The sequence below is a fragment of the Phalacrocorax aristotelis genome, chromosome 13, assembly GCF_949628215.1.
Source record: "Phalacrocorax aristotelis chromosome 13, bGulAri2.1, whole genome shotgun sequence".
In the NCBI taxonomy this organism is placed as follows: domain Eukaryota; kingdom Metazoa; phylum Chordata; class Aves; order Suliformes; family Phalacrocoracidae; genus Phalacrocorax; species Phalacrocorax aristotelis.
The window spans coordinates 5,694,417-5,715,740 of NC_134288.1; the positions used below are offsets into that span (position 1 = coordinate 5,694,417).

The window sequence follows — 21,324 nt, forward strand, 5'->3', positions numbered from 1 at the left end:
GGGTTTTTGACAGCTATTTAATTTTTTTGAATGCAACAAACTTAAACAAAGCAAACTTGACACAAGAACGAGTAATCAAAATGAAATTGACTTTAACTCAGTGTTTGAAGTTAATTCAAAGTTAACAATATTTGCTCCATAATGTAAACATGATGAAAAGGATAGTGTAAAGGAGGTTGTGTAAGTTTTGGAAGCTTCCAGAGGCATGTGGCTGTTTTTACATCACTTACAAATGCTGTGTTGTAACTTGCGGCAGTTTGTTCCCTTTTTATTCTCATGGAGCTGTAACTCTGCTTGGCCGTGATTTTGCTCTGTGCTGATTCAGTTCCATCTCGCAAAGGAGGGTTTCACTTAAGGCACTTGGTTCTTGGCAACCTTTTCAAGCTTGGAACAAGGACCTTACAGTGGCTCAGAAACATGTTGCAAGGATGAATTCACAGCCAAGACCACCTTAGGGAAATGGAGAGGAAAGGTCAATAAACTCACTGATTAGATGTTTGATGTTTTGGCAAAAGTGTGATGCTCATGGTAGTAGCTTCCCAGGAAAGTACAGAGCTGTTACTCTCTTGGCTGCTCGGCTCTTGTAGCAAAGCAGAGAAGTGCTGATGTTGGTGTTTAAGATGGAAAGAAATGTGTGTGCCTCTGTGTGTGGTATATGGATTAGCTCCTCAGTTTTTGCTGAAGTTTAAGGTTTTAGGTGGTTTATTATGGAGATTTTATATAAGTAGCAGAGGTGAAGCTGCCCAAGCGTTGGCAGGTGCAGTGAGGATTGAACTTCTCTTATGCAGGTATGAGCATGTATTTCATATTTGCATTGCAATAGCATACGAACGTGCAGTTTAGGGTAGGGACCCTATTGTGCCAATGCAGTGCCAACAAGGTAACTTGTGCAGAGCAGACCCTCTTAAGGTTGAGATAGTTCTGTTGAATAATCACATCACTGTTTTTAGACAGATCATTTTTACAGTGCCGCAAGCTGGTTACATCAGGAGTATCTCTTCTCAGACTTCTCCTTTGTCCCTTTGAAAGTCTGAGTTGTCAGCTGGCATTCATTCTTTTAAAGCTTAATTTAGGAGGCAAATAAGCAGGTAAAAAGTGGCTTTATTTTTAGCTTTATTTCAGATCCAAGATTTTGTTGAATATTTGTAAGTTGTCACCTATCAGAAACAACCACTCAAGAGAGTGTTTTTATTCCCTCAGCCCATCACATACTAGCAGGTGTTACTTGAAAGTTTTTAGTGCCACAGTGCTTGAATAATCTCTCCTGAGCATGTTCAATAAAAATCTTTGCGGTATCTTTTTCTAAGATCTCCAGTTTCCTATATATATGGATACAATGGTTGCTTCCAAGATTATATCAAGGAAACTTTTACCTATTCCAAACTAGTATCCATTGCAGGCCTTTTGTGTATATTCAGGCTTAGTGCTGCAAAGGCATCTGTGCACAAGCTCTATTTATATCCATGCAAAATTGCATTGAGATTTGTAGGATTCAGCAGAAGCTGAAGGGTTTTGGCTTGATGCACCTGGAGAAAATTAGAAAGATGGTAATATCTCCTTTTTCCTACTTGGGAATGCTGTTATCTTTCTGTAGATGAAAGGCAGCGTATTCTAAGCTATTAGTTGTGGTAGCACTTAAACTTCTCATATTGCACCGGTGCCCTGGTTTCAGCTGGGATAGAGTTAGATTTCTTCGTAGTAGCTAGTACGGGGCTATATTTTAGATTTGTGCTGGAAACTGGTGATAATGCGGAGATGTTTTAGTTGTTGCTGAGTAGCGCTTACACTGGTCAAGGACTGTTTCAGCTCCCCGTGCTCTGCCGGGGGCACAAGGAGCTGGGAGGGGGCACAGCCGGGACAGTGACCCCACCTGGCCAACGGGATATTCCATGCCATATGGCGTCATGCTCAGCACGTAGAGCTGGGGGGGGGGAGGAGGAAGGGGGGGACATTCGGAGTGATGGCGTTTGTCTTCCCAAGTCACCGTTCCGCGTGACGGAGCCCTGCTTTCCTGGGGATGGCTGAGCACCCGCCTGCCCGTGGGAGGGAGCGAATGAATTCCTTGTTTTGCTTTGCTTCCACGGGCAGCTTTTGCTTTACCTGTTAAACTGTCTTTATCTCAACCCATGAGTTGCCTCACTTTTACTCTTCCGATTCTCTCCCCCGTCCCACCAGGGGGGAGCAAGCGAGCGGCTGCGTGGGGCTGGGTTGCCGACTGGGGCAAACGGCAATGGGTCAAATGAAAGCTATCCTACCTTAATTTTTGCAGTTTCTGTGACTTTGTGTTTAAATATATTACTTCTTCATTTCACATAAGCTGCCTTTTGTACCTGTTTCTGGGAAAATACTGTGATGTTATGTGAAATGCCTGTTAGGTTTTGTTGAACAGTGTAGGGGTGTGGTGAGTGAATTACTCCATGGTCACAGTGAGCGAGATGATAGCATACCAAGTAATAAAGGAAAGTAAACACTTGATAGAGGTATCTGTGGGTTTAGGTATGCTGACATGAGCTATAGGAGACCTCATTCCTTGACCTGATCTGTGGTTTTGCTTTTCTCTGTGAAACATAGCTGAAATACAGCTGTGGGTTTTTGTCACCACACAGTTTGACAAATAATATGTTTATATAATGCATGGGCCACAGTTGTGTTTCCTCAGTCCACTTTGCTGTGGTTATTTATGCGATCTACAGTGCCCCAAAGTCCTACTATTGGGCTCTTGTTAGTCCCTCCTTTTGCAGCTTTTCTCTTGTGCTCTGCCTCCTTGTCGTACCTCATACAACTTGGCCTACTTGCAGTTTTCTTTTCTCTTTCAATTCTTGCTCTTTGCTGCCTTTCTTAGCAAGCTCTTCTTATTGTTTCGTGTGTCTGTATTCTTTTTTTAAATTCTATTTCCTATGTCCTCTTGCAAAGAAAACGTTCTTCCATTTAAATTTTTCCCTGAAGTTTCAGCATGGTGCTCTGGATTAGAATATGACCTGGTGGTTTGCATGGGTAAACCTTGCTGCAGGTGTTTGACTGTAGGAAGCCATACAACTAAAACGCTAAACGTGCAGGGTTGCTTGCTGATACCTGGGAATCGAAAAGCAAGCTGTCATGCCTACCCCTGTTCCATCACCAGTAAAAAGGTTACAGCTGGAACATGGCTGACAGTTTAGTTAGTGATGCATGAGGCGGACTAAGCTGTAGAGAATCTTCCTCAGCTGCATATCTCTAGTTTGGATTATATTATAGTTAAATTATTTTTCTCCGTGACCTTAGCAGATGTGACTCGTAAAAATGACACCCTACAATGCCCGGCCCCAGTAGAGCTTCCTGTTTCTACAATTATGCCCGTTCCGTAATTATGCCCTTTTTGAATCCTCATCAGGACTCCTGCTTCCCATCACCACGAACAAAGATGTTGCTAAATACTTGAAAAGGAGATGCATGAGTCTAACAGCTAACAGGCGCTCTGGCCATTGCATTAAACCAAGCTTAAGTGTACATTCAGCAATTTAGGTGTATTTGCTATATTTTAGCTCTTAATTCTGCTACTTAGTACGCCTTAAATTCCTAAACAAGACTTTCTGTGCTACTTCTGCCTGTATCACAGCTACATTTATTAATATACTGTAGGTTTGGATATGCACTGCCGTTTAACAGAGCCTCTTGGAATGAGAATAGCAGAGTTTCCTTTGAATCCTATGTTTGCAAAGATGCTTCTGGAATCAGGTAGGAGGAAAAAAACCAGATTTTTTTCACAGTCTTGTGCTGAGTAGAGGATATTGCCTCTAGTGACTGGAGTGTAGTATTAGACATTCGCTCAACTTGAAACAAACTGTACGCTTCAACTTGGTATGGTGCTTAGTGAAAAGAATTAAACTCATGGACCTCTCAAATAATAAGTCTAACACATTTGTCTTCTAAGTTTTACATTAAAAACATTCACTGTTATACTAAAAAAAATACAGGAGTTTAGGCATTTTGGTTTTATGTGCTGTAAAAATATAATCTGATACTTTTCCTTGTTATTCTGTATGGGGATAAGTTGAATGGAGGAACTATTTCCTTTACTGAATTTCTCCACTTACTCCTCAGGAAATTTTGGCTGCTCCCAGGAGATTTTGACAATTGCTGCCATGATGCAGATTCAGAACATCTTTGTGATCCCTCCAAATCAGAAAGCTCAGGCTGTAAGTTCAGTTGTGTCTCATCTTCTTTTTGTTAGTTCCACATTTCTGGACTTTTTGCCAAGTATTTTGTTGGTAGCCGTTACAGACTTCAGGTTTGTATGAAGGTGAAGCAAGGTCTTGAACTGTACCTGCTGGTTATAGGTAAAAGAAACTGAGTAACAGTGGGAATCCTGGAGTCCCTTAACTAGTGTTAAAAGCCACCTTCTGAGAACCAGAAACGTGAAGGGTTACAGATCAATATTGGTCAGCATAAGGGTTTGTGGGGGAGAAAACCCCGCAGACAAAATAACCAAACCTCCCCAAACACCACTTCCTTTCAGTAGGAACAAAAAAAGAGACTATTAAGATATAGGAAATTTTTTAGACATAGCAGGAGCCTCATTTTAATGCATTCTTATGTTGTATTTTGCAGGTTCATTTTCAGGTTATTTTTCTAATTCCAGTTTTAAAAGTGCTCCTGAACAGAGGTGGGCTAGTAAAATATTGCTGTTGCCTAGAGGAACTGTGCTGTATGGCAAGAGTTTTGATAGTCACCAGGCAATACGCAGATGATGGGAACTGAGTGTATTGGGTGTGACTTTTGCAAAAATCTATCTGCCTATAAAAATATTTCTTCTTCTCCAGGCCAGGCAGCACAGAAAGTTTGCTGTGGAAGAAGGTGATCATCTCACTATGCTTAATGTTTATGAAGCCTTTGTCAAAGTAAGTCAGTTCAGGTGTATGTGGATTTGCAGGAAAGGGAAGAACTTGAAGTCCTCAGTTCTAATTCTGGAAGTTCTAGATACAGCATCCTCAAAGCTGAGGACTTACCAAGTCTATTAAGTGAAGCTTCTGCTTTAAAAGATAATCTGGTCATATTTTGCCACAGACATTCTGTAGTTCCTCTGAACGGAGGATAGAAAGAATTTGGCTTGGGTACAACACAGAAGTCTTATGGGTAGACAACTGTATTTTCAAGGAGGCTAGGATTTTTGAAAGGACCTGGGAAAAACAGATATGCAAATTCCAAATGAAATCCATATTCTGTCATCTTTTCTATAGGCGTATCTGAATTTTACCGATGATTTTTTATAAAAATTGACTCATTGAACATCATATCCTCTTTTTCATTGACCTTTTATACTTATCCTGAGGTTTAACACCAGTCTTAACACTCATCTGTAAGCTGAGTTTTTACTTAACGGTTTTGAAGTGCTATACCTATTTGGGAGAAGTATGTTTTGCTGGTATAAAGCACTTCTGTAATGATGTACTTGCAGAAGCGTTGAGCTGAAGCAGTATAACCGCTCAAGTGTTTAAAAGACGGCTTCCCCCTCCCCAGCCCCAAAGCAATCAATCAGGCGTCAACTGAAATTTTGCCATTTAAATTTTATATCTGCCTGATTCTCATAGAAACAGCCAAATGCAGAGGCTCTTGGAGTAAGTACTAGCTTCTGGAGACGTAGTTCTTTGCATAGAGAAGACCACTGAAAACAGTTTACAGAGGTTATTTTGTTTACATTTTGAGATTGAAGACAGACTAGTTTATGATATGATGCATTTGTGTGTGAGAATGGAATGACCGATGCTATTCTCTTTCACCACATATGAAGAAATGAAGCACATCTGTTTGAAAATACCCCATGGCATTTGTTCTGCTACTATTTAGATGTTATTTGAAACATGTTTTTAGTTGCTGGTGTTATGTGCCCTTGTTAGTTGCTATGTAAATGGGTAACTTTCAGGGAAAACTACAATAAATATGTTGGAGGAGACAGAAGAAAACAGAACTAGACTGTGTGATCCAAAAAAGATTGGGTTTTGTTTTGCTGATGGTATTTAATTGTAATTTTTTCTATTCTTCTTACGGTACAGCACAGCAAGAGCTCTCAGTGGTGTCAGGAACATTTTCTGAACTACAAAGGGCTTGTTAGAGCTTCTGTTGTAAGAGAGCAGCTGAAAAAGCTTCTCGTCCGCTTTAAAGTGCCAAAGAAGTCCAGTGAAGGTGAAATTCTTTTTAAACTGTTGTCCAATACACGTTGATGGTAGTCTCCAAATTGCCAGTTTGCTTCCTGCTTTTCTTGTAACCTTTGAAGTATTTTCTCCCTGGCCGAAAAATAATGTTAATTAAAACCAAAATTTTTTCCTACAAATGACTGTAGGAGAGCATTTTAGCCCATTTTTACAATTAATGTTTAGTCCAGTCTTCATTAGTTATGTTTTCCAGCAAGAGATTATCACCACTGATTATATATTTAATGGACAGATTTGCCAAGAGTCATAAATAGGTCACCCCATTCCCTCTTTTGACTTTTCAAAAAGCCATTTTTTTAGTATGTTCAAAACAATGGACAGTCATTGGGCTCTGATTTCCAGCAGCACTGCGCGCGCGTGGGTACCATGACTAGTCTTCAGCACTTATCTCTAACTTCTCTGCATAGCTGTCACACAAGGTTGCTCTAAGGCCTATGAAGCCATCTTCATGGACATACCAGTGCCAACAGTAGTTTTCTGTGTAGTAATTTTGATTTGCTGTGAAATTAAAGTTGAAAGAGATTGCAGGGCTTGTCTGCCTTCAAGCCTTTGCTATTAAAGCCTGATTTGGAGTGAAAAGTTGTTTGAGATGATTAAGTGGTATTTTAGGGATTTTTGCCATTCCATTGACTCATTTTACATAAAAATTCTTGTTTTCAGGTGATCCAGATCCTGTTTTGAGATGCATAGTTTCTGGATTCTTTGCTAACGCAGCTAAATTCCACTCTACTGGAGCTTACAGGTAAATATATATATAGCTTTGTTACAACTGTTGCTTAGTTTAAAATCTCCTTTGACTGGACATGTCTAAGTATAACCAACAAACAGATGCTTCTCTAGACACCTGCAATAAGAAACATGTAGTGTTTGATTTACTAAATATTTGAAGTTTTGTGTCTTCAAACCGCTTCAATGTTTCTTTCCTCTTTGGCAAATAGAAATAATTAGAGCTATTGATGGTTGGAAGCTGTTACTAATAGTAATTAGCTTGTGTTGATACAAGCAAGTACAGTGTCTCTTTGTAGCACTCCCAGTGCACTGTATAGAAGCCTGAAACTCTACTTTTTCATTTAACGCAGGTAGAACCCTTTTAGAACATTAAATTATCATTCTTCCTTTGGCCAAGATTTAAGCCTGGTTTAATCTGAAAGCCTGCTCATTAAATGCAAATGTTTCTAATTTGCTCCAGCTCTTTCATTGTTGCCTTTTATTGAACATTCTTACTGGGGGCGAAAGGAACCAAATGTTAAGCAATAAATAGATGCACGATCTGAAATAGTATCTTGCTTTCAAGGACTATCCGTGATGACCATGAACTTCATATCCACCCCACTTCAGTGTTGTACGCAGAGAAACCTCCACGCTGGTAAGTTAAAGCTGCTCTCACTTGCTTTGCGATCTTTACAAGACATTCTCAGCATCCAGATGTTTTCATGAATGACTTTTCTCTGTCAGTGGAGGAATAGATGAGGAAGGTCACAGCTCCTACAGAGAAAATTCAACTGGTATAACCTTTGCAGCTTTTTGTAGGCAGTATCCAAATAAATCAGGGAAAGAGAGTGACGTTTAACTGTCAGAAAAACCTGCAGAAGTTGGAAAGCAGAGTCAGGTGACCCTTTTTTACTAGGGCACCATATTTTGCACTGCAGATTGCTCCCCGAGTGGTCTCTGTACCTAGAGAGAACTAGGATTAATTTACTTTTATTAAGCCTATTAAGTAAATGACCTGTCAAAGAGGTGCTGCAGTAATTGCAAATGGCTTGCTAGGAGAGGGCATCCATGTCAGACGCATGGTGAAAAAAGTTTGAGAGCAGTTATAGCTGTCTAGCAGACTGAAGAAAGAAGTGGTTGTACTTTCATACTAGCTGGGATATCACAATTCCATTTGTGTGTCAAAGATTCTCAGATAACAATCAGAAATGTGATTCTAACATTCTGACAGGTCAACATGATCAACCTGAAGTATTTGGACTTGTGTCCTTCTTTGCCTGTTGCTGAGACTTCAAAGGATAAACTTGGCCAGTGTCACCCATTACCTCTGAATTTGGGCTCCTACACACATTGTGGAGGGTTTGCAGAAGTGTGACTGATTGGAACTTGGCCATCGGTTGCATTGGCTCGCAAAATAAAAATGAGTCCAGCTCACTTGTTCTTAACTGTACCAGTTCTTCAGGGCTGAGTTGAGCGGAGTGTAGCTAAAGTAATTTTTGCCACTGAGACTCACCTAATTAGCTGCTGTTTTCCCAGTTTTTTTAACCTTCTGTCACTGCTATTAAAAGTAAAACACAACTTTTTTGAAATAGTAAAAATGCTTTGCAGATACACTTCTGAAATTTTCTAACTTACAGTAGGTAACATCCTGAAAGAGGTTGGGTTATGGAAGAGTGGCAGGCAGTAAGAAGAATAAATTGAGAAGAAATTAATTCGGAAAGGAAGTCTAGTGGTAGGAGAGTACTGGAAGGACTGTTTGCTCCAGCTCACACCACCTCCAGGGCTCAGCTTTTGGATGACGAGTCCTCAGCATGGAGCTTCCATCCCAGCCGTGGGCACTTCCAGACATATAGAAAAGCAGAACTGCAGGCAGTTAGCTGGAAATCTTGACTGGCAAAACCTTAAGACTGCTTCACAGCCTGTTTGCTGTTGGTGGCAGCAGTATCGCTGGAGTTTTGGGGAATACTGATTCTGGGCTTAAATCTCTTTGTGGATCCCTGTGTTGCGGAACAGGCACAGAGCTGTCTTCCAACGCCGTGTGGGATTGCCACCGCCAACCTAAAGGTGCCGCTGGCTCGTGGCATCCTATAAGACAGGAGTTTAACTGGCTCAGCAGCCCTAGTTTCAGTGCTTCTGCTACCTGGGCACCCATCCTATATTGAGGGCTTCAATCCTCTGTCTGTTACAAGTGTACATAAAATGTGTTCTCATTCTTTTTTTGTTTTCCTCAGATTTCTCTTTAGTTGTATTAGTTGATATGTCTTGGGCTGCCTTTGGCAGAGGAGGGAATTTTGGACTCTTTCCTCTTTGCTTTTGAGAGCAAAATACCAATTAATGACAGACCACAAACCTTGTGGGTTTACAGCTCTACTGTGTATAGAAGGCAGATAATGACTTATGGTTTTGGTGACTAACCCTTCCGCGCGTGGGCTTGCGCTTCCTCGGTAAAAACGACTTTCCCTGATGAAGGGTGACTTCAGAAATAGGTTGCCCGTGCTGGCAGCAGGGATTGAGTCCACATGGCTGGCTGATTCTGAATCTCTTGCCAGAAGATGTTCTGGCAGCAGTTAAAGCTGATTTCTTCCTCTAATCCTTATCTCGCTTGTCTGCAGACAGGCACCAGGGCTAGTCGTGCTGTGATTTGTGCCCTACTTGTTACAGGTTCAGGGTTCTGGTGCTTCTGACATCCTTCCTCATGATACCATGCAGTAACTAATATTCTCTCTTCCAAAGCATCTGTTTCGAGTCTCCCTTGGCCTCATTACAAGAAATATTCCTTCTTTCATACCTTGCATTCATGTGTTCTGATAGTATGTGAAGGTGTGTTTAATGGCAGTCTAAAGGTTGTCTTAACGTAGACTGCTCTGAACAACCAGAGGGAAAGAAGAGGCTGTATTATAACTTAGACTCTTGTCACTCCCTAAATGCTGCCTCCGGCATCACGTATGTGAAACTGTCTAAACATGCTGTTAATCATCGCTCCCCGCATGGCGTTACAGCAAACACTTTTTTTTTTTCTTTTTTTCCCTTTCTTCTAGGGTAGTGTACAATGAGGTCATACAGACTGCTAAATATTACATGAGAGACGTGACTGCCGTTGAATCTGCATGGCTCTTGGAACTGGCACCCCATTTTTACCAGCAAGGAACGGTACGGAATCGGCATAAAGCCCAAACGGTACCATTGCTGTATTAGCAGCTCTTGTATCTGAACTTTTTAAGTGTTTATGTTTTGTCGTTGTCTATTTAATGGTACAAAAATTAATTTGGTTTTGTTTATTGTAGTGGTTTTAATATAAAGAAAGAGGATAATAAATTGATGCATGAAAGCTTTTTCCCTATTATCCAGCCAACAGACACAATCTCAGAGTTACAAAACAGTGTATCACTCCGGTAAATGAAGCCTTCGACCATTTTACACTTGAATATAGGCACTTGGTAGCACTTCTGAGCAGTGCTGTAGCTAGGCAGTGGTCATACTTTGCACAGTCATTTTGGAGGAGTCTCTGCATGCTTTGCAAATGTTTGTGCAAATTCTGAGGCTTTTTTTGAGCATTAATTATGTTTACTGCAAAAAAATCAGCTCTGAACCCTTCAAACGTGAAATGGCAAAGAACAGCTGCTATTTGTACAACCTTTATTGCAAATTCTGTTGTGTGAGATACACCTACCTTTTCTTTACAAGTATCTGTTAATGGTTGTCACCATCCTTTATCAACTCTGTTCCCTGTGAATCTGTCGATCTAGATTTATTCACCGGCCATTCTGAGAACTGGACTGGTATTAAATATTATCTAAATGTTGGTTATGCTGGAGCTGTTGATACCACATTGCATGTAAATACTGTACAGGCAAGATTGCCAAATTGATCTTGCATGTGAATTTCCCGTGGGAGATGAATAACTACTGAGCTTTACAGTCTAAATTAGTGAAGTATTTCCAAAATACTGAGTGAAAAAATGCGCTTGTGTATCAGACCTGTGCAAAACAAGAGATCTGTTCATGCATATGAGCAGCCATGTTGCAGAAGTGGCTGATTTAAACATCTAGATTTAAACATCTGCTATGCTATTCGACTTTTCTGAGAATGTGATGTTTGTTTTCTTTCACTTCCTGGGGTTTTTGGAAAAAATAAAAACACCGTGGTGGTTGTTGCACCTTAGGACATACCTCTGTGGTTACAGTGTGCAGCAGCATTGGCATCTCTCCATGTAATTGACTTGAGAGGGTTGGGGGATTTTTAATGTTGAACCTGGATAATTCATCTCAGTTATCCACACAGTTACCTTCTATAAATGCACTTACTAAGTAGCTGAATATTTTCTGCCTTTTTTTCTAGAACACATTTGATAAAGGCAGTGATGAACCCTGAAGGGTAGACCCCTCAGTCTTTAGCTGCCCTTAAACATTCTGCAAGCACGGTGTAAAACCGAGATGAGCCAATGTGGCAGTTGTCTCAAATCTGCTCCTGGAATAATTAGTCCTTTTGACTCACCTATTTACATGTTGTAGCATCCCATACACAGCGCAACACCCCATTATGATATGACCTTTCCATGGGCTCAATTTTGGGGTGAGGTTTTCCTTTAGGTAGGTGGTGTTGGGGAATGTGACTCAGTTACTTGTTCAGGCAAAACTTGCGTTGCTTTTTGTAAGTGAAGAGGGCTTCTCTTGAATAGTATTACCTACCTGGCTGAGAGGACATGTTTTTCAAGGTAGTACTGCTGCTGTTGTAGATATTCTATAAAATTCTATGAAATCTGAACCTAATTTTTACCATTGCCATCCTTCTGACTTGATAGAGATGAACCGAGTTTGCAGCATGACCTGAGCATTGCTTTCATCCTAAAATAAATGGAAGCTGTAGAGGATAGTGCTGGCTTTGAGGAAAACGATCTTTTCCAGTTTGGTCCGTTATCCTTATCAGCCAAAAGGCTTGTGTGTCTTTATGTTTTAAAATTAGAAATATTCCTCTTGTGTAAAGTTTTGAATTATACATGTAAATTTTGAATAAGCAAGCCATTGAAAGACACAGAAATTTATGCGAATTCGTAGATATTCAGACCCTTTTTCTACTGCAGGATGCATCTTTGTGCTAATAAGAGATTCCTGAAATATGAACATTTTTATTCCTATATCAAGTTAAAAGCAAATTACATCTGAACAGGATTCTGTGTGAAAAGACGTTCCTCTGCAGCTCGATCGTGGTCTCAGTCAATTATGTCTCATTCCAAATTTTGTAGGACTTTGTGTTTTCATTCCACAGTTTTGTAGGCCTTTTTCTTTAAGAGCGTAGAGGTTCAAAGGTCCAGTGCAGCTACAGCTGCAGTGTTAATACATCAGTTAAAATCTTGTACTTCATGTATGTACTCGTAGTGTTTATGCACGTGTTGTGGGGAGCACACGTCCCTTCCTGTGCATTTTTACATGCCGGCAACTTGCTTCCAGTGGGAAATTGTTCCTATGCTTGAAGTTAGCACACAACCACTAGAAGATGATATTTTATACCAAGCCAGAATATCACTTTGGGATACCTGTGGGTTTTTTTTTTATTTTAGGTTTATTTCAGCTATGTCAGTAACAAGCAGACCTTGGGAAGGGTGGTCTCTGATATTTGGGACTAAAGACTGAAAGCGTTCTAGTTGAAGATTTTTCTAATTGTGTATATGCTAAACAGTTTTTCTTTTCTTTTTCTTGCAGCATCTTTCCTTGAAAGCAAAAAGGGTTAAAGTAGATGACCACTGATTTGACATGACTTAAGTCTTGCGACATCAGATACAGAACCTACCAGTGATTTCAAGCTGGCTACAGTCCATTCAGCAGTCAGTTCATTAGCAATTCGATCTTACATCAACTTAAATGTTTAAATGCCTGCCAGGATCTGTAGGGGTTTATGCATGACCAGTACATTGTAAACCTATGTAGAGCTTGCATTGTGGACATTTTATTCTTTGCCTACTTGACCACTGTTGTTAATCTGGGCATGTTGCTCCTTTTAAATAGGTAGAGAAACAGTTTAAAAAGTAAGAGGACATACAGGACCACAAAACCCCAAAACCTTCAAGAAGGAAAGTGATTTCCTGGTGTGGTACGGCTGCCTTATGAGAGTGGGGAATAGGGTACCCTGCCTCCCATTACCTAGAGCACTGTGACAACTACCGGCCAAACTGAGACTGACTCCTCACAGCAGGAGCTCAGGGCAACGAACTCGCCCTTGAAGTGCAAGGGGCTGCCATGGAAACACTGATTTCATGTTGGACCATCCTGAACTGGTGCAGCTTGTGCTCCCAAGCAATAAAAGTCTCCTGCCTGAGGTCGAGCTGCCCCGGCTCCCTGTGCTGTAACAGTCCTGTAGGCAGCTTTGTGTTAAAATGTCTTGCTTCTGTACATGGGAGTTGCTGTTTGGGGAGGGGGAGGAAGAGTAGCTCAGTATTTTTAAGAGGATTAATTTTTTGCTCAATCAGGGGACTGACACATATATTTGCAAACAATCAGATTCACAGATGGGGCTTTACTTTGTTTTTTTCTTTTCCTAACAAGAGAAAAGATGTTAGCCGCTCACTGCTTGGAAATAGCCGAAGATTTCAGCAGGGGTATAACATCGAAAACTGTGTTTTAGCCTCTGTCGTTCATGAAAATGTTCTGTCCTTGCCTGTAAGGAACACAGTCCTACATATTTCTTTTATTAAGAGTCTGTTCTGTGCTGCTTGGGACTCTTCATGTGTTACTGTAAGAGAAGGATGCTCTGAACAGTTGCTGCTTTGATCGGGACTCCATGGCTACGTTTCAGTAAGAGACTGTACCTTTTTGTGTTTTAACAAGACAGCTTGGATACACGTATTTATTTTTTCCAACCCTATTGATATTTATTTAAGAAACACATTGTTTGAAAATTTTATTTTTGTAAGGCAACTGATTTGGTGAAAGCGTTTTTTGGCACGTTAACTATAATTTTATTTTCTTTTTAAAAAAAAAAAGTGTGTAAATAGGCAAAAATTTCTACATAGAACAAACGCCTTCCTCGTCACAGGACTGCCTTGAAAACTTTCTTGAGAGCTTCTTTACCTTCTCCTTTCTGAACACCCGCAGAGAGAACATGTTCTGTCATGTGCAATGTGTGGTCTATGCGGTGGCTACGTCCTGACTGCCAGCACAAAAAGATGTACCCGTCTCCATGTATGGCACCAGCAGCATGACAAACAGTGTCACCTGCCTTGTTGTTTTCCCTGTGAGCCTCACCTTTGTATTACTCTCTCTCCTAGAATGGAAGCTCTTTGGGGCAGGGACTGTCTCCTAGCCAGAGCTCAGAGCAGGGCTGGCACTTACTAAAAAGATTCAATTTGTGGGATTTTTTTCTCTTAAAGGATCGGAGAAAGAGCTGAATATGAAAACTTGTAAAATATCCGTGTCTCTCTGTCCTCTGGAAATATTCTTAAGAAAAATAAAACCATTGAACCAAGGAAGCTTGAGAATGCCTCACTTCGGCCTGAGCGGTGGGTGATTTCCCAGCGTACCGGGTGGTTGTACTGCGCTGGTGTGAACCGTGCCGGGCTGTCAGCGGATGAGCACTTCATTTGCCCGTTCTGAGAATTGCGTTTGGTTCTGGAGAGCTCCCTCCTCCAGATGTACTTTCACCTGGCTGTACATCTGCAAGATTTTGTCTTGGAATGATTGTGAGTCCTGCTAAGTTACGAGCCCAGCGATGTGAAAGCTTTGCAGCACGCTGCAAGCAGTCGTACTTTTCTAAGAATGAGTGCAATAGGTCTTTGTAAACAAAAACAGAAACTGAGACTTGGTTTTTGGTACTTTTACAAACAATTGAGGTATTGCCGGGGGTGCAAGACAGGCAGACTTTATACTAGAGATGCAGGCTAAGAATAAGTGGTTTTAGTATCCAGATTAAGGTTACCTTTAGAGAGAAAGCCCTGCTTTCATCGGAAATGTGGACCCTTTGAAGGTGTTTGAAGACAGAGACTCAAAACTTGAAAGACCTGAAAATCTCTTTACTTTGTAAAATTTTGGCCTACGGCTCTCTGCTGGATTTGTACACAGCTTTATGCTTTAAATAGCTTTGATTAAGGAGAGGGGCCACTGTGCCCTGTTGGTTGCCTCTTTGCTGCATAAACAATCTGTGCTATTTTGGGGAGGTTGGAGTCATTTGAAGATGTTTGTAAAGGAGTTTATGAAACAGTTTAAGGATTTTAAACCTGGCTTTTAGAGAACGAGGTTAAAATATTAGGCCCTTGAATTAAAATGCTGCTTGAAATAGAAGTCATGCCACCACTGGCAAGGAGATAGATATTTTTTAAAAAAAGGTAATTTACAATCCATTAATGTCAAATTACTCTGGGGGAAAAAAAAAAGAAGCTATACTCCTGAAGTCCATCAGAAAATGCTCACATTGCTTCTACTCATGACTTCAGCATTGCCATCTTATACAATAAGATGAAGCTAAATGGGAATAAAAAGTCAGCCAAGACAATATTAATTGAAGTATATTTCTCATCTTGTAGATTAAAAATAATTCTGATAAACTGATGGGGAAACAGCCACAACTCTTCCCGGTTAACCTGAAGAAAGAGACCAGTAATTAAAGGAACAAAATTTAAAAGGTGTAATAAATAAAGGAGAAGTAACCGGCATTTCTTTTCAGTGCTTTATGTTAAAAGTGCCTGTATAATAGGATATATAATGGAGCCATGCACACAGCAATGTTCTCTAAGGGTACATCAAGGTAATGCAAGGTAAGTTATTTTTAAGCTGAGTTATTTTAGATATGTTACATTTAGCACATTACAGATGCATCAGGAAAAAGTGGTAAGTCAGGTTGCATGTGTCTTTAAACAAACAAAAAAAATAGTAGTTTACCAGAATCAGATATGTGTGACTCATTCTAGATCTGGTGGTTTAGATCTTTTCTGGCTTGTGGGCAAGTGCAAGTAGTGAATAATTTCCTGTTCCAACAGATGGAAAAACAGGGCAGAGATGCTAACGTGGGAAGAGCATGGAGCAGCACTTCTGTGTGGGGGAGGCAGGGCTGTAAGAGACTAGAAATGTTTCAGTAATTCCAGCTGTTTTCTGCAAAGTAGCCTCTGATTGCGAGGGAGGGCTGGGTTTCTCTGATTCCACTGGGTGCCTCGGCTGCAGGCAAGGAGGGAGAGGGAAGAGCGGAGAAGCAGGGAGGTATCTGCAGGGAAGGTGCAAAGGGGTGCAGGGTTTCTTCATCGTCAGTTCGCATGGTGACTCTGCTTGCTTACTGCTGTGATTGCTGCTGTGATTGCTGCTGAGCCGGCGTTACTGAGCTGCTGGCTGGGTTGGTGGGCAACTAAACTTCCAGAAGCTGATTGGGAATTAATTAGCTGAGCCAATATTGCTATGCTTGTCCCCTTTGTGTGACTTTTGTGGTCAAACCCCTGACCAGTAGTCCTGGAGTCGAGGACCGGACTGCCTGTACGTGGGGCAGGCAGCTGCTGATGCGGGAGCACAGGCACGATGACTTCAGGGCTATGGAGGCGGAACGAGGCTGGGCTCAGCCGTTCGCCTTGCTATGCTGGGGGCAAAAAGCACCTAGACATGGCATTTGAAAGGCGATTCTAGTCTGAAATGTCATTGTCTAAATCATTCCTTATGTTTCAGCTGCTTTCTTGACCAGGGAAAATTAGCTGTATCTGTTTTTGCCACTAGCCCTTCAGACCCCCCCACTTGGGAGCATGAGTGTGCATCGCTAACTGTTGTCATCCCATCATTCTGGTAAGTGTCGCTTACTAGACTGGTTCATCGCTTTGAGTAATTCCATTGCAGGCAACTTGGAGCCAGCGTTTATTACTGCAATTTCATAACTTTATGTTATTCTCTATCACATGGCCATACTCACGACAATTGGCAAAGCAAGTCAACAACACAAGTCAGCACTTAAAGGTCTTCTACTGGGACCTGGAACAAAAAAGTTGCAAGATGAACATAAGGGGCATATGGAAAAACTGCCCTTATATCCAGCTTCTGGTCTGTTCTCAGAATTTCAGAGCTTTTGTCCTCAAGAGCTTGTACAGGATTTTTCTTAAAGTTATTAATTAACTTTCTCTGTGAGCTGTCTCAGAGATGTGCACTTTTGGGTTAAAACCAACTGCATTTTGAGAAAGGTGCCAGTAGGTGGCAGGCATCAGTTTTGAGCAGCAGTATCTTGGGGAACAAATAATTGTCCAATTCTTAAAAGTTTTTCTCATTCTTCAGTTTGAACATTAAATTACTTTAGTGATAAGTGGGATGAGGAAGAGTAAAGGAAAAAGCTGTTGGTGGCTGTGGGACAAAGTCAGTATCTGAAGTGCAGAGAGGAGTGAAAAAGCCCAGAGTTCTGTGTGCCGTGCGGGCTTAAAAACAAACAAAATGCTCCAAGAAACCTAAAATCCCAACCAATAATTTCTATGGCGCTTCTTTCAATTACACACTGAGTCATAAAAATGTCACCTTTACTGTAAACCATAGCTGGAGGTCTGGCAGGACGTGCTGAGTGGGAGTGTGTTAATATGGCAAGGAGACTGGCAGCATTTGCTACTGGCTTTTACGCGTGGTTCACCTGGGTGACCAACCGGAGTTGACATTAAAAGAAGGTTGGGGTTTTTTTCTTTTTTTTTTTTGTAACTACTTCCAGCTATAACTCTCAGTTTTTCAATAAACTAAACTTTGCAGCCGCCTTGGCTGATAGAAATACTTTCGTAACAAGAAAATGGAGAGTTAATAGAATCCTTCAAGTTCAAAATTCCTGCACGTGGGCTTTGTATATCCAGACAGTTCCCCCTGTGGAATCAAAGCCTAAGGCTGGACCAATGGGCCCCATTAACAAAGGTGTTCCCTGGAGGTTTGCTGAGGCGTCAGTCTAAGGCTGTCGGTGCTCTTGGTTACTTACACCTTTCTTCTTTCCCCACACCTTTCTTCTTTTCATATCTCACGTTGTAACTAAGTTAGGGTGTACTAAAACACTCTTCCAGTGTTGAGCTGGTGAAGCCGTCTTTGTTGAAAGTCAGCATTAGCCATGTGGATTTTCTTCTGTGAAATACTGGTAAACTAGTGAAGTGTCTCCTTCCAGCAAAATTTTGTAAAATTAAAAATCCTGGCGGGAAGCCACCCATGCACCGGGGCCAGTCCTGCCTGCAGATGTACATGGAGGCGTGAACAGGTCTCAGAGCAACACAAGGACCAGGAGTCCATGGTCTCTATTTTGAAAATACTGGTCTGTGTCCAAAACGTGGCCAGCCCCGCGGGGCGTGCGAAGGGGCGCGCATGCGGGGTAGGGACACACTGTGTGTGTTTCCGTGAGCACCTGCTGCTGGCTCTGCTCGCGCAGGGCGAGGGCTGTGAGGTGCCCTGGTGTGGCAGTCCTCAGGTGTGTGTTGCCCTGATGGCAGATGGGTCCAGTCCACCCTCCCGCTTGGCTTTTATCTCCTCCCCATTCATGCTTCAGAGCAGCAGCTGTCATACCCACTACAAAGAAATTTCTGATCTGTGTTGGATTCTAGCCGCTATTGTAGTAAAAAAATTTAACAGTTTAGGGCAAAAACATCCGTTCTGTTCATGGCAGCATAGTAGATGTGATTTTTCTCAGAGGATGCAAAAATGGCTGCCTACTCTGTTCCAAAACTGTCTTTTGCAGGGCTGCAGTTTTGCAAGGCTGTGAGGTGCAGAGGCTGTGTTTCGCTCTGTTGCCAATTATGAGAGATTAAAAATTGCCTGGAAAAACTCCCCTTTTCCACCTTTTCGGGATCATAATAATAATTTAAAATAAAGATATATTCAATTTGTCTTTCAGTTTTATTTTTATTCCCCTTAGGAGTTCCCAGAGCACACAGCAGCACGAGGAGCACCAGCTGAGGGAACCCCCGATGGCCATTTACAGCGTAAGCACAGGGACGGTTTCAGCTGGCTGTGGCTGCCGATCTCACCGTCACTGTTTCCGTGATGGCTCCCAAGTCTGAGGGAGAGGCAGGAGGGGAAGAGGGCTTAGATGGAAGAGCTTTGCAGGTGGAAGACGTCAGAGGAGGATGTTTCCCATCCTTGGAGCGAGCGTTGGATGGCACAGAGTTTCCGATCCCCTCTCACAGACGCCCTGGAAGCAGGCAGGTTTCCCTGCAGTGGAGTCATGAGTCCTGCTTTCCTTGCGCAGCCTCTGCCTGCAAGGGTCTCTTCAAGGAGAGCGGGTCCCAGAGCCGACCGGGGGGTCACCCACCAGCTCTCTATAGACTTTCCATCCCGTACTACTTTGCTGGGCAAAGTCAAAACTTACAGGAGAAAGAGCAGGACAGGGGGAATTTCGCAATGGCTTCTTGGCTCCCTTCAGGCCAAGAATGAGGTTGTTTATTGCAGACGCTTGTTGGCGGAAAGATAATCCCGTTGGGCAGGGTGTGTTTTGATGCCAGGAAACATCTTCCGTGATCCAGGTTTTACGGAGATCCTGCTGTTTCTCTTTTTGGTATCTGGTGAAATACCAGGGTTTCGTAAGCGACCCGCGAGCCGTGTGACAGCCCCGCTGAAGCGCGAGCAGGGAAGGAGCCCTTTCAGAGTCAGCACATGAAAGTGCTGGGCTCGTGTTCAGTCCTGCTACCAAGAGCAGCCCCTGTTTGTGAGGCAGAGTTAATCCTTCCTCCTTCATATTCTTCCCCTTGCCTATTAATGTTCTGGGAGGCCGAAGACTGCTTCCAAGTGTGTGGGTATGCACATGGGTGTTCTGTATCTGGGACAACAGGGCTCAGACCTTCACAGGTGCCTTCAGACACTGCAGGGATGGGAACGTGTCAGGGCTTAGAAGGAGAGTGGAGAAGCAAGAGATGCACTTTATCTAGAAAAATAGAAGATCAGCAAAACTGTGCCCCAAGAGGTGCTTGTCACCAAAGGGAATGCCCCTCCTCTGCTGAAGCCCTGGTGCCCGCTATAATTTCAGAGGCAGCGTTAGCAGGGGAGGTGGGTCCCGCTCACAGACATCCAGTCTGGCTCTGCTGCTATGTGGGCACAGGCTGGGGCAGTGCTTGTGTGAGGCATTGGTCACAGCAGCTGCTCTGACATGTAAATACAGGCTGAGACAGTATGAAATACCGGTGGCCATTAGGAGCTGCCAGACCAGTCAGGATACCAAAACGGGCTCTTTGCAGCTCTCTGGGGGGCCATGGGCAGCTGAGTACATCGGGGATTGGTTCAGAGCTGGGCAAGGTGCCTTGCCTTGCTCAAAACCTCTCTGGTTTCTTGGAAATTGCAGCTGATGATGTTTTAACCCTTTGCGCTGCAGGAGGAGGCACTGATGAGAAAGCAGTGTGTTACAGCGGTGAGGGACTGACTGGAGGCCTTGGAGCCTCTTGTTTAAGGTGGAGAAGCAGAAAGCGGGCCTTCCCGCAGCTGCATGTGTGAGACCTGCTGCACTGGAGTGCTTGCAGAGGTGGTCGTTCCTGGCTCTGTTACAAAATCTGCCTTTGCAACCGGCTTGTGTAGTCTGAGCACCGACGCGCTAGGGAGTCAGCCTGGGATTTGGATCCATGATCAAGCTAACAAGGTCATTAGAGCTTTTGTACATGCGTCTTGTTTGCAGGAGTGCACATCTCTCTTGCTGTGGCGAGAGCAAACAGGCTACCGTTCCCCTTTTGTTTGGCTGAGGGTGCCAACAAGGTCATGGTGAAGCTATAAAGAGCCCATATCCCTGAGCCTGCAGAACACAGGTGAGTTGGATGATTTTCCGTCCAGTTGTACAGACTCACATTATATTCTAGTTCTCATCCTGTCAACAAAACTTCTATGGAAAAAGCTACTTTTTATTAATTCTTTAAATGACAAATTGCAGCACTCAAGCCTCTCGGGAACCCCTAGGGTACCACTGTTCAGAATGTCCCCGCTGGTGCTATTTTGTGACGAGGATTTGTGGCACGCGAGCATGTGTGTAACGCACACTGTGCAGGTTACCGTGTGGGTACGTAGGTGTATTGTTAGTGTTATTCATCTTCGCACCTTTCAGTTTAAGCACCATTGGAGGCCTCCTGAGGATGTCCTGTACCACAGGGAAGGCTTTTGAAGATGAGGGAGGAGGTCCAAGTGGAAAACATCACTAAATGAAGAATGAAGGGAGCAATGGTCAGAGGAGGGCTGCAGGTACACTGTTGGTAAGAACAGCTGCTGTTCTAGGTCTGCTTTATGTCCTCCTGGTGTTCTCCATCCAAAAGCCTGTTATAGACGCCTCTTAATTCCTGTGCCTTTGTCATCAAGTCCTTTTAAGTCTATTTAAGGGTGTCCTTGTTAGTGGGAGGAGTGCTGCACAGCAGGGTGAAGTATTGTAGGAGGAGAACCCAGGGACTAGGAAAGCTGAAGTACATGGGAACCCACTACTCATTTCTTAGTCATGTGAGTGAAGTTTCCATTAGGGTTTGGAAGCTTTCCAGGAGCCCTTGTACCTA

The 21,324-nt window shown here is 42.7% G+C and overlaps 1 protein-coding gene across 3 annotated transcripts in view; it reads left to right on the plus strand.

The window, feature by feature from the left end:
* DHX35 (DEAH-box helicase 35) overlaps positions 1-14,361 on the plus strand; it is a 35,937-nt gene extending 21,576 nt beyond the window's left edge. For 2 of the 3 annotated variants that reach the window (XM_075108976.1, XM_075108979.1), the window contains 8 exons: positions 3,619-3,714; positions 4,081-4,175; positions 4,800-4,877; positions 6,030-6,159; positions 6,849-6,930; positions 7,483-7,554; positions 9,938-10,076; positions 12,599-14,361. In XM_075108976.1, the coding sequence (XP_074965077.1) occupies positions 3,619-3,714; positions 4,081-4,175; positions 4,800-4,877; positions 6,030-6,159; positions 6,849-6,930; positions 7,483-7,554; positions 9,938-10,076; positions 12,599-12,643 (737 nt within the window). In that variant the 3' untranslated portion in view covers positions 12,644-14,361. The remainder of the gene's footprint in view (positions 1-3,618; positions 3,715-4,080; positions 4,176-4,799; positions 4,878-6,029; positions 6,160-6,848; positions 6,931-7,482; positions 7,555-9,937; positions 10,077-12,598) is intronic. The other variant, XM_075108978.1, reaches the window with a different exon arrangement.
* The last annotated feature ends 6,963 nt before the right edge of the window (positions 14,362-21,324 follow it).